Here is a 16,784-nt window from a genome sequence, read left to right as displayed (position 1 = left end):
GGCTGTAATAGTTAATTTTAATATTGATAATAAACAAATCGAAGTTGGGTTTCTCAGGAAGATACATTAATCTATTATTTATAATACTGAAGACTAAATTTCTTTTACAAAAATCAGATAAATCTTTAAGACTTTAGTGTACGACCAGACTTTACAATATCTCATTTATTATTTTTTAGGTATGCTTGAGAAAAGTGAAATTAATTTGTATTTACAAGACCCTGTATAGGAAGTATATAAGAAGATTCTTCTCTTTCAGTCAATTAAAATCATCATCTATTCCTTCCCCCCCCCCCCCCCCCAAAAGCAAGCAGTTACATCCAAACCAGCCTGGTTCATTACTATCAGCCTTATATAAGCACAACCTCCTGCGGTGGAATTTAAGGAATAAGTTATGATGATAGTTGTATGCCCTGTGGATGGTTCAGACACCAACTCTCTCCTTAAAAACATATTTTAAAGGAGAGTCAACAGCAATGGAAACTACCCCCTACCTAAGAGTATAATGAAAGACCTCCCGTCTCCAGACTTACCTATAGCAAATATATGTACTGGAGTTTGTTTACAAATGGTTCTCCTCTTGTGAGCATAATAGTACACTAATTTCTAAAATAAGTAAAAATGAACTCGTATGATATCCAGTCTATCCATATCCAACTAATACTTTGGACTCTGAAACACCATTGAAAACTTTCAACATTAGGACCTGATGCAAAAGCTGAAACACTGTTCAAGGAGATTGAAAAGGGGTCTCTGGACATTAAGAACAATTTTAAAATCACAGAATCAGTAAGACTGGAAGGGACCTCTGGAGATCATCTAGTCCAACCTCCCTGCTCAGCAGGATCACCTACAGCATGTTAGACAGGGTTGCATCCAGGCAGGCCTTGAATATCTCCAGAGAAGGAGACTCCACAACCTCTCTGGGCAACCTCTTCCAGTGCTCTGTCACTCTCACAGGGAAGAAATTCCCCCTCATGTTCAGGCGGAACTTCCTGTGCTTCAATTTCTGCCCATTGCCTCTTGTCCTGTCACATGGGACAACTGAAAAGAGTTTGTCCCAGTCCCCCTGACATCCTCCCTTCAGATACTTATACACCATTGATCAGATCCCCCCTCAGTCCTCTCTTCCCCAGGCTAAAGAGGCCCAGCTCTCACAGCCGTTCCTCAGAGGGCAGATGTTCCAGCCCTCTGATCATCTTCACAGCCCTACGCTGGACTCTCTCCAGTAGCTTCACGTCTCTCATGTACTCATGTCTCCCAGAACTGGACACAGTACTCAAGACAAAGCCTCACCAGGGCTGAGTAGAGGGGCAGGATCACCTCCCTCCACCTGCTGGCAACACTCTTCCTAATGCACCCAGGAGACCATTGGCCTTCCTGGCCAGGGGGGCACATTGGTGGCTCATGGTCAACTTGTCATCCACCACCACTCCCAGGTCCTTCTCTGCAGAGCTGCTCTCCAGAAGGTCAGCTTGTATTGGTGCCTAGGGTTACTTTTCCCTAAGTGCAGGACTCTGCACTTGCCCTTGTTGAACCTCATGAGGTTCCTCTATGCCCAGCTCCCCAGCCTGTCCAGGTCTCTCTGAATGGCAGCACAGCCCTCAGGTGTGTCAGCCACTCCTCCCAGCTTGGTACCATCAGCAAACTTGCTGAGGAGGCACTCTGTCCCCTCATCCAGGTATGGATGGAACCCAGTACTGAGCCCTGGTGGACGCCACCAACCACAGGCCTCCAAACTAGACTCCACGCCACTGACGACAACTCTGAGCTCTGCCTTTCAGCCAATTCTCAATCCACCCCACTGTCCACTCACCTAACCCACACTTCCTCAGCTTATCTAGGAGGATGTTATGGGAGACAGTGTCAAAAGCCTTGCTGAAGTCAAGATACACAACGTCCACTGCTCTCCCCTCATCTACCCAGCCACTCACTCCATCATAGAAGGCCATCAGACTGGTTAAGCAGGATTTCCCCTTGGTGAATCCATGCTGGCTACTCCTGATCACCTTCTTTTCCTCCATATGTTTCATGGGATACTGAGTCCATTGATCTCCAGTTTTGAGATCCACCTCTAGCAGCAACTTCTTATGACTACAGAGGATTTGAATGATGACGTCTTTGATAGCATGGGTATGTCTTTTCCTGTATGGTCAAAGATCTTGCAAAGAACTTATGTAACAGGAATTCCTAAGGATTCATAAATACGGAGAATGTGTATACCTGTACCATAAACCTGACAAGTAGTAGTTATTACTACTAATTATCAGCTTTTCAAATTAAAGATCAGCGATATTTTATAACCCATAGAAGAAATACATTGGAGAGATTACTGACTGCATAAACAAATCACAAATACTACTTTTATGAAGTACTATTTTTTAGTATTTAGATCATCAATTATTTTAGCACACAAAGAGAGTACAAAGCTAAAAAATTCACACACAATCACTTTGCAAGGCAGACACAATTTGACATAAAAAGAGTTGAAAGGCAAATACAGTGGAAAAAAAAAAGACAAATTCCTTAACACAATCTTTTATGTCCCTAAAACTTACCTACTTTTTCCAACTACAACAGTTATTCTGCCTATAAACTTTGCCTTTTGTTTGTCCTTAGACCATCATGGCTGTGACACCACTAAAACCCCCCAAAATGGCTCTAAACAGCCATATTAAAAACAACAACAAAAAAAAACTATAAGCTTAAAATCTCTCCATAATGTAGGCAAATCTCATTATTTTAAAAAGTAAAATGATAAAGGGGACACAAACCTATTCAAAATGCTTTGATGCCAACAAAATTATTTACTTTATTTAGTGCTGAATATGGTTGGAAGTTATTTACCAGAGGTTAGTCTGTAGTAGGATGAGGTACAGAACTGAACATTGCAAAATTAGGATCATATATACCAAAAACCAACCAAGGATCTTCCCTGAAGCACTTGCTTTAATAAGGCATTCCTATACCTTTACTTATTTGTAGTAATTGATTCACAAAAAAAGTTAATGAAAAAATACTTTGCTAACTGTAAATTAAGCCCTAAGCAAGGAAGAATAAGATCAGTTTTACATTCTATTTCAAGACTTTTAATAATCAGAACATCAGATATGTGTATTTCTTTGATACTTACGAGGTTGTCTAGCTTCCTTTGGTAGCTGCATTTTGTTAATTTGACTGCTTCCTTCAAGTACAAAAACAAAGCCTTTTACCTCCTTATCATACTCCTACAAAAGAAATAACAAATATAAACATCATGAAATAATTCCTCTCCCCACAAACAGCTATGCCACTAACATCCAAAGCTACTTCTTTTTTAAACACAGCAGTAAAATTTGCCATATGGTAACCTGCATTGAAAATGTGATAGTAGTTTATAGATGATAGTAATAACATAATCTGTAAAAACTTGTCCCGTACTTGTATATTTATGAGCAAACAATGCTGATGAACGTAATTCATGATCCAATGGGCCTGACTCAATTCATTAGTGATTGGACAACAAAATTAGTTTTAGCTTTGATGCCCTCTAAATATTTAAGTTATAGAATCACACTGCAACCACACTAGTTTGCAAGCAGGTATAAAGTACTAATTTAAGTGGTCATTTAGTCTGTAATAATGACAGAACTGCAAGTGACAACTCTAGAGTCAGGTCAAAAACCTCACTACCTTCTAATTTGAAGCTTCATTCACATTTTCCTTTGTTTCATATTCTGAGTTTTAGAAGTTTCCTATAAGACTTACTTTCCATATAGCTGATGGATTGCCAAAAATCTTCCACTTTGCACCAGGGTTCTTGCCTTGAGCACTGAATATTTCCACAAATGCGCCACCCTGTGATAAAATGGTTTAAGGATGCATCATGCAGCCAAATGTTCAGAATCACCACTGATCAAGCTGAGAACATTAGAACAATCCCTCCTCACATCAACCTGCACTAATCAGTATTATTGATCAGTAGCACCTTAATAGTAGCTTTTAGACTTATAATATAGCAATCCATATAGTCAATACTTGACTTTACTAGAGGATCAGAGTATAAAGCTGAAGGGGTATACACAGAATATTTTTAATTATTTTATTTATAAGGTCTTTAAAGAGCAAAATTATTGTAAAAATACCAAAAGTACCTAGTAGATCAGTAATTTATGTTTAGAAATGTTTTATTTCTATATGTCAGCAGATAAAGTGAGTTTTTAAAACATACTAAATGATCAAACTAAAACTTGTGGCAGATTTGGTATTAAGGTCTGGTTTCCTAAGGCAGTTAAGTTTACACAATCAAACTGTCTCTGTCTACATGTGTGAGTATGTCAAAGACATTTCCCCGTAACTTTTGACTAGTTACCAAATTTCCATCAGCTCTGATAGGAAGCTTCACAAAATTTGTAAAAATCTATTATTTTTTAGGTGCTGACTTAAGCAGCCAGGTAGAAGAGAGATCCTATCAGTACCCCCACAACAAGAGAAAGGTTGTACTCATGCTGCAGCCCGTATTACACATTAGATTATTAATACTGGAAAGAGACATTATGAATGCCCCAGCCAAGTGAAAACACCTTACACAGAGTGCACACTCTATTAGACATCAAAGAATCTAACTACAAGCTGTCTTAGAAAGTCAGGCTTTATCAAATCTGCTGCTTAGGGAATTATTTATTTCAATATTTTTCACATTCGATATCACAAAAAATGCTTTCTAATTTACTTAGGCTATAGCTTGATAAGTATTTTTTCAGCAGCACAGTTGACTCAATTAGATAGTACAATTCTCCCTTTTAATTCACTATTGCATACACTCCCCATTCCTGTTTACACTCAGCTGCCTAAATAATTGTACAGAATTTGGAGTGAGCAGGAAGGGCTAGCACTAGCACTCTTGCCAACAAAATAAATGCTCTTCAAATCATGCTTTCAGATAACATCACTTTGCACCTTTTCTGAATTAAGTATTTCCCCCTGCCTATACACACCTGACAGCTTTCTGTCACATGGCTAACCCAAATGGCTCCATTTACCAGGTTCCCAGGAAAGTCAAACTGGCATTCCATGAAGAACATTGGTAAAATATTTTTATTTCATAAAAAAAGATTTAGAAAAAGCAATATACTGTCAAATTAAAAGCTACCTGACATATTTTAAGGACTATACCATCAAGCTCTTAGAAGATTACAAAGTATTCCTAACTACCAAACCCGTAGCTCTTTGTAGCAATACCTAACAAACAAATGGAAAATTATCTCCTATACTTGCAAATGCATTTTGTTAAGGCTGCAAGCCTTGAGTAGGCCCTGGCTTGAGGTTAAACTAACTGAACAGGACACAGACACCTACTGGGCATGACATGAGAAACTACTGAACATAAACACCAATATGAGAAACTGACAAAAGTCACCAATAGTGCCCTGAAGAATGGCTGGATCTCACGAATGGTTCAGGAGTTACGCACAGAATGGCCAAACTCCACAGATGATTGCTGTGATTATCTGGGACCTTTAGGGGGAATATAACCCTGTAAGGTCAACAGCACCTGATTAACCACTATTACTAATATCATGTTAGACTGAGTATGTCTACGTAGCAATATTAAAAATACCAATTTTGGTTACAGATGCAGCACCAATTGGACCAGTGGGGAAAAAAGTAATTAAGGGTAGGCTGCTTTCTGGGGGAGAAGACCAGCATGGGGAAAGGAAAAGAAAAAAGGGTGGCAAAGAACAAAGAAGAAAAAAAAAAGGAACAGGAAAAGGGATAATAAGGTATGCAAATGAAGTGACTGATGCTGTCCGGGGTACCTAATAGGTAATCCTCTGCTACACTGGGAGAATAAGCCAAGCCTGTTCAGAACATACACTAAGAGTCAGGGCTGCTTCTACGCCTGGGCAGGGAGTGGGTGAGGTGCCTTCCCCGGCCCACAAGTGAACAAACAGACAGTCAAACAAACAAAAACACACACTGGTACCACCACGTCAGTGACCTTTCCATGCCTGACAGCATCAGCAGCTACCCACTGTTTCATATGAAACTACTGAATAATTAAACATTACAGAACTTTTCCGTATCAGGATTATTTGCCCCCTAGAATAAGCTACTTTAATTGAGTTCTCTCAAAGGTGAAATGAAAGTGCAAAAAGCCATATCTGTTTTACCTGATACTGATTTTTGAACATTTTTCCAGCTTCCACAGGGAAGAAATAATTTCTGCTTCTCAGTCAGTAATGACATCTATAGACTATACTGCAAATAAACAAACAAACAAAAAAAACCCCAAAACTTTATATAGGACTTGACAGCAAAATCCTACAATGAAACTTTAATCCTGTTTTAAAAGATAAGAATACTATTACGGAACACACTTCATGAGATCAGAATATATATCCACTGTATCAGAGGGCTACTACAATGGAATTAAGTTCAAAAATGGATAAATATTGATGCATAGCTTCTTTTGAAGAACAGTTTAGCTGCAGAACTGATCTCTCAGCAGAAAGTCACAGAAAGTTTTAAATACTATAAAATGATACATGACTGCCAACAAACTACAGATTTAGTAACAATACACAAAACTTGACAATTAATACATTTGAAGGATTACAGCATTGTTGTTTTAAGAAGTATATCACCATCATTTAAGAAAATACAGTAAATTCTGTTGATGCTTAACCATACTCTCTTTTATCAGGAAGAATTACTTAAGGTCTTGAATTTGTCTGTAAATGAAATACAAATGGTAAAAGGCATTCAGATATTAGGCATTTATTACATATGCTTGTCAAAAATACTAGTTTTAATCTTTTAATTATGAAGAAAATGAAATTTAGAAACCTTATTTGTAATGAGCCTATCATAAACTCTGATTACTACTTTGATCATATTGTTTTAATGCTGCCACCACAATTCTAACACAGAAGTTGCATTATTCTGTATTTTCTACACAAAACTTTTCACATAAAATACAAACTTGTTTGGTTATTGTAACTGTTTTCTAAAAATGACTATATTAACCTAACAACCATGTTGAACTTTTTAATACTAGGAGTTAGATATCAGAAGTCTGAAAGCACTGTATTATTTCTTCCTTCTCTATATATTCATTTTTTGTACATAACAGTCTTTCATACTTTTTTTGTCTGCAGCCTCATCTTTGCTATTATTTAGGTCTTTAGGTAATCCAGAACTACCCTAAATTCCACGGTTCATTACTCATTGAGAAGTAATGGTATCGTGGAACTACTCTTGGAATGACCTACTGTTTTGATTCACTTTGCCAAAGCTTAATGTGCTCCAATGGTACATGTTTATAATTAATATATTACTGTCTCTCACAAGGTCAGGCACCTGTACTTCTAGGACTAAGGATTCCATCACCCCCCAGTTTTTATTTGTTATTACTTTTAAGTGAAGAAGGTGAGAAGGAAGAAGTTGTCATTTGCTTGGAACAAAGCCCTTCCATAGACTTTTGCTTTAGAGATTGGTTCCAGATCTGTTAAGCTCTTGGCTTCCAGCACAACCCCCTATGTTGTGAAGTTCTGTCATGCCTTACTACATCTCGAGTGAAAATATCATGTCTACATAAATATGAAGGATTTTGGTATGAGAATTTCACTGTGCTGAAAGTATGAAGTCTTGAGACAGAAAAGAGCGGTTCCTCTCTTTGAGGGACTACTACTATTTTTCTGGTCAGTATTCTTCTACTGACTACAAGCATAATATGTATTTTGGAACAAACATTTAGCGTGAATTACATAGAGGCCAAGTTTCATCTTCACTACCATACTGCCTTTCAGGATGAAAAGGCTAAAGCAACTGAGCAACATGGATAGTTACAGTATCTGCAAACACTGCTGTAATCAGAATTATACTGCTTAGAAGACATGAGAAGTAATATTTCACTCTATTCACTATTTTCTCATGAAGTGTATCTGGCTTTCATAGCAGTCAGTCCACTAACAGCATGTCACACAAGTTTTGAAGGAAAATGCAAACAGCTCTCCATACAGTTCAAGGTGAGTGGAAGCCATGTTGATCAACTTCGGTTCAATACAGTGCTAATATACCTCGCCTCTTAGAAGTGCTCTGGCTTGACATCATGCTAATTTATCTCTATATTGTGATGTTTCGAGATGGTTTTCAGTTGGTTGGCTTGAAGTACAGAAAGAGCGTATGTGCACTGGTAAAATACCATACAGTCACACAAAATATCTTGTCTGTATCACACAAGACCCTCTTGTTAGTAAATAATTTTTTAACTGGAGAAGGCATGTGTCTGAACTGAAAAGGTCTCGTCCAAGTGACAAACTTAACAAAAGGAAGCCTATGAGCAAGTACTTAAAGACTGTCATAATGGTTATTCAGAAAGGGTAGAAATATGCATGCAGAGATAACATTTAGGAACTGTGCAATAGTAACAACAGCAACAAACTGTGGGGTCATGAAGGACTAGATATCTCATATCATTGCTAAAAATCTTTTACTTTCAAATCATCAGTTAAAATTCACTCTATGATCAGGCTTAAAATTTGACTCCAACACAGTTGGTTTTTAAACTGAAAAACACATGAGTAAGTTAAGTTGTTTAGTAATTTGCAGAACTTATTTTATACACATTCAGAAAACTCAGGATTCTCATAGTTATGAATTAAATAATGAGATTGTTTCTTCCAATTTCAGTGAAAACTGAAAAAGATCCAAAGTTTGTAGGCATTACGTGCTTGCAGGATGACTCATTCATACTATAAAAGCTTATTACTGTAAACATGTCAATGAAATGACTGCTTGTCTTTCATAAAGGCAAAAAATATTGCAAGTTATACTGTAATATATTTTGTTCGCATATTGCTTACTTGTAATTTCCCAACTTCTGTTAAGTTACTACAAACAAAGACTTGAGTGCCTTTGATACTAGGGTTAGTAGATGCTAGAGACCCTGAATGACATATATTGCAGTGTAGTGGCATATAGCATAACTACTGTGACAATATTAAGAGATACTTTCAGTATGCATTAAATATCATAGTCTTTGGATATAGTAACATATGCTTAAAAAACAGAAGAGGGAATGGCCTGGAAAATTGCTATTTGCAATATCACTCCCTTTTCATTTACTTCCTCCTGTCCTCTCTGAAAATTCTGAAAATCAAGAGTGCTTAAAATTCAGAGCGAATACTTCAGGAAACAAAAAAACAAAAAAACCCCCCACCAAATTAAAAAAAAAAAAATCAAACAAACAAAAAAATCAACAGCACCTTGAAATATAAGTCCTCTACTTTTTAAAATATTTTTCAAATAAGCAGATACTTTATGACATCTTTATAGAATGCTGTAAAGTAGCAGTTCTCTCCTTTTTCATTCAGAGATCAAACTTATTTTTAATGCCCTAAAACATGCTGTACTTTAGAGCAGTGTGTCTGCCTAACTGGAAATTTAGGTTTAAAGTGTCAGTCAATTACAAACCATCAAGTGTAGTTTATGAAGTTAAGTGACAAAAGTTATATTTATCTGTGGAAACAGATTCCTATCAGGATTTACCTTGTGAAGTTCTTGATTTGCATCCTGACTTTTGATCATTAGTTTCACAATGTTTCCCACACAGAAAATGAAGTAATAGCAGTGGTCCAAAGGGCCCTACCATTCTCACAAACCACTTAGGACCCTGAAAAAAAAATCTCCATCCTACAACGACATCTTCTCACACATATCTCACCCCCCACCCCAACTAGAATATTTCACATTGAGATATGGCATATTTCAATGATATCTTGTGTGCACATCCCCAAAATTCTAACAATTGGGCCCTAATAAGTTACAAGCAAAAGAGTATTTTACATACAGTGAATATAAGCAGAACTTCAGGCTTCTTTAAATTACTTATTAACTTACTTAATGCTGAGCCCCCAGGAAGGGAGGGATGGACAGACTCATGTAGTCCTGAAAGCTCAAATACAGGCAAGCAGTTCCCTTGCCTTAAAAGGAGTTAAGAACCAGTACCAAGTACATTTTCCTGATCAACTTCCCAGCATTAAAGAGGTGTATTTAAGATATCCTATTCCAGAGACGGATGCGTGAAACAAAATAAAATGAATCTGCACCAACTACTAATTTGTGTTGAAAAATGACACAAATACACTATTTTTGGCAGGGAACGTAGGCTTAGACCCAAGACTGTTAATACATATAACTCACCATCATGGGCCCGAAGCCAGTGTTGATTTATGGTAGGCTGGGATACACCAGAGAAGGCAGTTCATCACTGATGAAGGGTTTTAGTATCTTCTAGACAAATGAATTCCACATATTGAATATTTAAAGCTGGGTTTGTAACACTGCTATATATTTTCTCAAAATACAAGTTAACATAATAAATGGACGGGAAGACCATTAATAAGCTACACCAAGACAACTGGTGTTCCTATGCCAAAAGCAGCAACAGTAGCCTTTACGTACAGCTTGCTGAGCTGAGGAGAAAATAAATGATTAACACCAAGCGTTTCACTTGTAGGAAGAGTCAAGCATACAGCGCTTTAAGGCAGGCTCCGTGATTTCCTCAGCGGCGGGGGCTGCCCTCAGACGCATTTCCCTGCGCCCCGCCGGCAAGGCCGCTTCCCCCCGCCCCGCGCCGCCCGCTCCCGACCCCGGGGCTGGCCCGGTCGCCGCGGCCCACCGCGGGGCTCCCCTCCGGCACGTCCCCGCCGCTCGCCACGGCACGCCAGGAGCGCTCAGCCCAGGAAGCCGCCGCCACCGAGTCTCCCGTGGATGAGAGCGGCTAGGGACGAGGCCTCACCTGCGGAGGGGGCGGGCCTGGGCGAGGCGACGGCGGGGGGGGGGGAGGGGGGTGGAAACGGGGCATCTTTAAAATGGCGGCGCGCGGCGCGCTGAGGGGTTGATAATGGCGGGTAGCCGTTACCCGCGCGTAACCGCGCCCTTGGCCCCACACCCCAGGCGCCGCTGTCGGTAGCTGCTGCCCGCCGTGGTGAGGTGAGGCCCAGCCCGGCCTCCCCCGCTCGGCTGGAAGCACCCACCGAGCCTGGAGGGGCTTGGATGCCCCCCCAGTGCATTTGCCCTCTACTCTTTAAGGCTTCCACTTGTGAAGTGTTTCTTGAGAAGGGTGTAGGAAGCTACGAGTCGGACAGGCCACAGCAAAGTCACTGGATTTTAAGGGACTAGGATGGACCTGCAGATGTGGCATTTTTCTCTTAAGAAGAGAAAATGAGAAGAACAGCCCCCTTAGTTTAACATTGCTGTTGCGTTTAAGTGAGCATCTCTTGATGGCTACAAAAACTTGTGAAGCAGTAAGAAGAAGGTCATGGTTAACAAATTTGCTCCAAGTTCTTAGAATAAGATTTTAAGTCAGAGATCTTTTAAGTGACTGCTCTTTTGATCACAGCATTTTTCTCCTGAAACTCTGTAGTCTTTTCACAGAAAAATAATTGAATACTTTTTTTTTCATTCTTGAAATATGTTTTAACACTTCTCCAAAGAACAATTATTAAGAACTCTGTAACCCATCACAGCGTGATGAAATGTGAGTTGAAAGTGCTGCAGCATCAATGGGGCTTGCGGTGTCCTGGCCCACCTTCGCCCTGTTCATCTTTTCTTTGCTTCTGAAAGGTACTGTTGGATTTTGCTAAGGAAGGGAATGAGTTAAATCAATTGTAAGAGTTATATAGCTTTCTCGTTGTACCTTGGAATTTCTGAAGAAATTGCATCCAGTGTAGTTTTATCATACACTGGATTACACTGATTAGAGTTCTTGGGTACTGAAGATAAGGAAAAAATAATACTAAAACTGAGCTATAGGTTATTAAATAAAAACAGCTAATAGCAAAGGACAAAAGAGAGATGATGATAGGAAGAGAAAGGTTAAACTGTTGGGGAGTTCTGTAGACAACAGAAACTATATGGTTTATGTAGTTTAACCCGAAAAGATCTTGAAATTCGTTTCACATAACTCTCTATAAAAAGCCTGAATCTTTTGTGACGGGAATTATGCTAAGGCCTGAGAAGCTAAGAAATTCCATTTAGAAACTGAGGTTCAGGCTGAAAATCCCAAAGTTACAAAGGTATGTGAAGCAGCGAACTGTGAGTATTACATGGGGAAGCAGCTACCTGCCTGCTCAGGGCAAAACTGGTCTGCACAAGTCCCTTTTGGTAGCTGCCACAGAAAACAGTAAGTTTTAAGAAGTACTATGTACTAGTACTATGAGGCAAAAATATTTACCTAGTTTCTTACAGTTTGTACAGGAAAAGCACATATCATTTATTTTAATGAGTAGGACTTGAAAATGCCAGGTAATGAATGTAAAATAAGCAAGTAACTCTGTGTAATTAAATTCATCCCCCTCTATGGCATGGGCCTATTGTACTTCCAAGGTCTGACTTTACTGAAATTTTGTGTTGAGTTCTTTTGGGCTGTATCTTTAGCCTGGTTGTTGTTAATACCTGAGCTGGGTTATAATTACTAAATACGTATTTATATATTATATATATATATTTTATATATATATATATATATATATATATACACACTAAATATGTTTAATAAAGCCCTGGAAAGGTGTGATGAGTGTTCAGCAAATGCTTGGCTATTAATTGAGGGAAAATTGTGAGCATTCATATCCCTTTACCTTCTAGTACAGCCCTACTATGCTCTAAACCTAAACCTATACTGTCTACAATGTTTTTCAGTGACAAAAAAAATCGTATATCTTGCAATAAGAAATTAGGACATACAGACCTGCCTTCCTTTGCATGTATACCGTAAGCACAAGATGTGGTTAGGTCTCCTGTCTTTTAAATTAAAATACAGTCATGTTAGTAACATCATGCTGAGAACTGAATTGATTTAATTTGGAAGAGTATTCAATGTGCAGTAGATATTTGATGTGTGATATTAAAAGCAGCCATTTTTAAAGGACCCCCACTGACATAGCCTGTCTTTATATCCATAAGAATATTACTGTAATTTCCCTCATCCATTCCTGACTTTGCCTTGTTGCATAGCATCACTCACATGCAGAGCAGCCTGCCAGGTGGCTTCCTTACCCTCTTGTGTAAAGCTCCATTTCAGCTCTAATGACCATTTGCCACTCTGTTCTGTATTCTGTTGTTCTGAATTGTTTTGGCTTGTGTCTTTTTAGACTGTCAGTTCATCTAGTTTGGAATCTCTCGTTCCTGTAGGTCGTATTGTATTCTATAAAATGCGGTGCATCTTTTGGGAGCAATACAAATAATAAATACTAATTAAACTAAGAAGACACCCTGTTATCTAATGATGTTTTCTGTAGCTCCTCTTGCCGTTCCTGATTTACAGGAAGGGGAGATGGGGTGTGCCACTGCTGCCTACTTAGCCTTCTCCTGGTAACAGCTGCCATGGAGCTGAGGCATATTTGCCCCAGTGCCAGGCCTATCTTCATTTCCCTTGAGCATTCCTCCTCAACTGTGACCTTTCAATGAACGTATTTGCCAACATTACCTCATGCAGGGTAATTTAACTGTGTGGTCACCATTGCATCTGCCACTGTTTTTGGATCTCTGAAAATTTTCATGCAGAATGCTTCTTCCTTCAGCTGTGAACACTTAATTTTATTTCATTTTTATTTGTACATTGGTCTTCTAATACAAATACTGTTCAAATAAAATAGTGCAATCATTTGTTACTTTGGCTGTCTCTCTGAACTTTTAGGACAGAAACATTTCTCAGAGATATGCATATATATGTGTGTGTATATATATATGCATAAAATCTCTCCATCAGCTTAATGTTTTCCTTTCAAAAGGGTGGAATAACTCCTTTAATAGAGAAGATCGTTTGCTTGGGTAAGTATGTTAAAATTGGGAATCTGTGCACAGCCTGTTTTCTTAAGCCCCTACCAGTACTCAGCAGAGGTTCTGTAGGTTCCCCACTTAAGGATTGGGAATAGCTATGAAAAGATTCTGTTTGGGCCGGTTTCCATGGTGTATGCTTTCAAAATTAGATTTTCATCAAGTTTCCCCTCACCACTATGCAGTCTTGTTGATGAAGCTCAAAATAGGATTCCAGAAAGGACCACAGTTGTGGGAACAGTTAAGGGCTGGATGCAGCTGCAGTAGAGGTGGGAAAGCTATGGAGGCATTTATTCTTGATAAATTTTTTTCTGTATACTACACTGGACATTGCTAAGATAAAGCAAAGACCCTACTATCCCACTATCATTGAGTAATTCTGTACCTGAAGGGTTTGTGTGAAATAAATGCTCTGCAGCCTTCAGAAAGCACTGAGTGTTCAATAGTACTTGACTGGACTATTTACTACTTAGGTTTTTCAGGTTTTATGCGAATCAACCTATGTGATCTGCTGGCCAAATTTCTGTTCAGAGCAAACATTTAAATCCTTAAATGCATATAAATGTATTTAGTGAGGATGCTTAACTAGTTAGCCAGTATTCTTGGATGTAGAAAGATATCCAGCACAGAGGGAGCTGAAAAGAATACTGATTTGTTCCTCTTTTATGTTTTGTTTGGTTTATTATGGGGCAAGTGGTATCTGTTTACAGATGAAATAAATGTGAGAACAGTTGAAAATGGGCAATAAACTTCTTTAACTGAAAGAATACCTATCAGCTTTATAGCTCTATGTAGTATTTGTGCTAACGACTTCTGTTCCTTCATGCTTCTGATTCAGTTTTGAAACTGATTAAAAAAACCCCAAGCTCTGAGTGACTAGTGGGAACTTTTAAGAGCGTAGCCACTTTTCTCTGTCCAGTAAAGCCATTAAATGATAAACGATTGATTTTTATAATACAATTAAGTTGCCAAGGATTTCTTAAGAAAACATTTTTCATATTTTTATATTATGCACTCAACACATTATCTATTGTAAATTGTATGATAGTATTCTCAGTCTGGAATGAAACATCTCCATGCTAGCCTCAGAGGATTTCTCTGCCATGCTGTTGCAGAGGATTTCACCTCCGAAATGAACTGATGACCTTTATCTATTGGATGATGATATGTATTTTTACACTGAATTTTTATCCATTGAAATTTGCTATTGGTGAGACAACTTTAAGAAAGATAGTTTATCATGCCTAAAAAGTTTTAGTGACTTATAAATGATAACATTTGTAATACCTCAAGAAGCATCATGCTTCAAGGTATAAATGGGCAGATAATCTGGAGTCAAAGAGGAGTTTCTTCAATTTTTTAGTCACCCAGATTGAACAATTGAGGAGAATTCTATAGTGTATTTCTTTTGAAGTAGCATCTGTTATTAGAAGGCAAGATACTGATTGTAATGGGTCGAATTGGTCTATTCTATTCGACAGCACTATGTTCTGTTGTGCTGAGGCAGGCTAAACAAAGCTTTTCTTTATTCTATTTACTGGTTATTTTGCATTGTTTCTAATTATTTTATTTTATTTTTACTGACAAGGTAGAAAAAGGAGTCAATATACAGTTTCACATAGCTCATCCAAATTGACAGATTTTCTTGAGTTTTGAGTCTGTTTTTTCATTTATTTATGTTTGTGTTGTTAGGGTTTAAATTTTCTTACAGTATTGTGACTGATCTTAATTTAATCTTTTTAAATTAATGATGGATTTTGCAGAAATACAAGTACTTTCACGTAAAACTGCATTTGGAGTACAGATAAATGTGCAAATTCAAGCACAAATTTTGAGAAAGGATGGGCATCTGCAATTTTTGCTGACTTCCTCTGTGGCTGAGGGACTGGATGCTATGCAGCATTCTCCATATTGGCTATATCAAAATTTTCAGTGAACAATTTTTCAGTGACTTGGCAAAGACAAGTTTCCTACAGATTTGAGTCTTAAGTTCCTTACACTTCTCTAGTCTCATAATAGCAACTTTCTCTGTCTCTTATGAGACCCTTAAAAGAACAACACCCTTTTTCTCTCCTCCTATAATACTCTAACATTCCCAAGTTTCTTGCCATTTACCCTGTACTGTCAACTATTTTCCTAAAGCTCTTCTTTTCCCTGCAAAGGTTCAAGACATCCCTAGTCCTCTCTGTGCTTTTTCTGCTTGGCAGGCAGACAAGAGTATGTGCTGAGGTCTGCCCAAAGCAGTAGATGTGCTGAGCGGACAGCCAGTAAGTGCATATCAGCCTGGCTGCTGCCCAGAAAATGGACAATGGCTTAACTCTTCCCAGCTTTCACTAATGCCAGCATCAGTAACATCTGTTGTCCACCCTGCTGTTTATTTTCACAAAACATGTAGGAACTTAGTATCTTAAAGACGTTCCTTAGGAAATCCGACTTAAAAAAAGCATCACAGATTTTGAGAGAAAGATTTGGTATTTGGTAGGGAGTATTTGACCTGAAGTCTTACACTGATATGTAGCACAGTATATTCGGGAAGTTGACTGAATATGGCCTTTTGTTTGTATCTTTGGCCTGAAATATTAATTGATATTTATTGTGTTGTGACTGGGTAGTTGATTATCCCAAACCCCAGCATGTAGAGGATTAAATTTTCTGTTCTTTTTTTAAGATACAGTCAACTCTATGTTCTGCTGTAAGCAGAGGGGAAGGGACAGAGCATTTCCACATGTTTTAGGTAATTTCTTATTATCTGTTTTAAATATATTAAATGTTTCTACATGTTTCTAAGAGAAAGCTGACAAATCGTTTTGTCATGAGGAAAGCAAGAACAAAACCAAACGTACTGAAATAAATGTGACATACCTTTTACAAATGTTTTCTTTACAGAGACTTACTTGTAGTAGGCAGTGAGACATAAATACATTGTACACTTGTAAAGTACAAATACTGTATGACTTTAA

At 38.2% G+C, this 16,784-nt stretch overlaps 1 protein-coding gene across 5 annotated transcripts in view; it reads right to left on the bottom strand.

Annotated features, from left to right (window-relative positions):
• CFAP20DC (CFAP20 domain containing) overlaps positions 1-13,096 on the bottom strand; it is a 91,379-nt gene extending 78,283 nt beyond the window's left edge. For 2 of the 5 annotated variants that reach the window (XM_062585479.1, XM_062585480.1), the window contains exons 1-4: positions 10,186-10,407; positions 6,153-6,240; positions 3,748-3,837; positions 3,134-3,227 (exon numbers count right to left, since the gene is read on the bottom strand). In XM_062585479.1, the coding sequence (XP_062441463.1) occupies positions 3,134-3,227; positions 3,748-3,837; positions 6,153-6,173 (205 nt within the window). In that variant the 5' untranslated portion in view covers positions 6,174-6,240; positions 10,186-10,407. Of the gene's footprint in view, positions 1-3,133; positions 3,228-3,747; positions 3,838-6,152; positions 6,241-10,185; positions 10,408-10,663; positions 10,733-13,044 lie in introns of those variants that run through there. The other 3 variants (XM_062585475.1, XM_062585476.1, XM_062585478.1) reach the window with 3 other exon arrangements.
• Between the last annotated feature and the right edge of the window lie 3,688 nt (positions 13,097-16,784).

The sequence above is a fragment of the Rhea pennata genome, chromosome 12 (genome assembly GCF_028389875.1).
Source record: "Rhea pennata isolate bPtePen1 chromosome 12, bPtePen1.pri, whole genome shotgun sequence".
Taxonomy (NCBI): Eukaryota; Metazoa; Chordata; class Aves; order Rheiformes; family Rheidae; genus Rhea; species Rhea pennata.
Note: the sequence above shows the minus strand (reverse complement) of the source record. Positions and strands in the feature narration are given on the sequence as shown.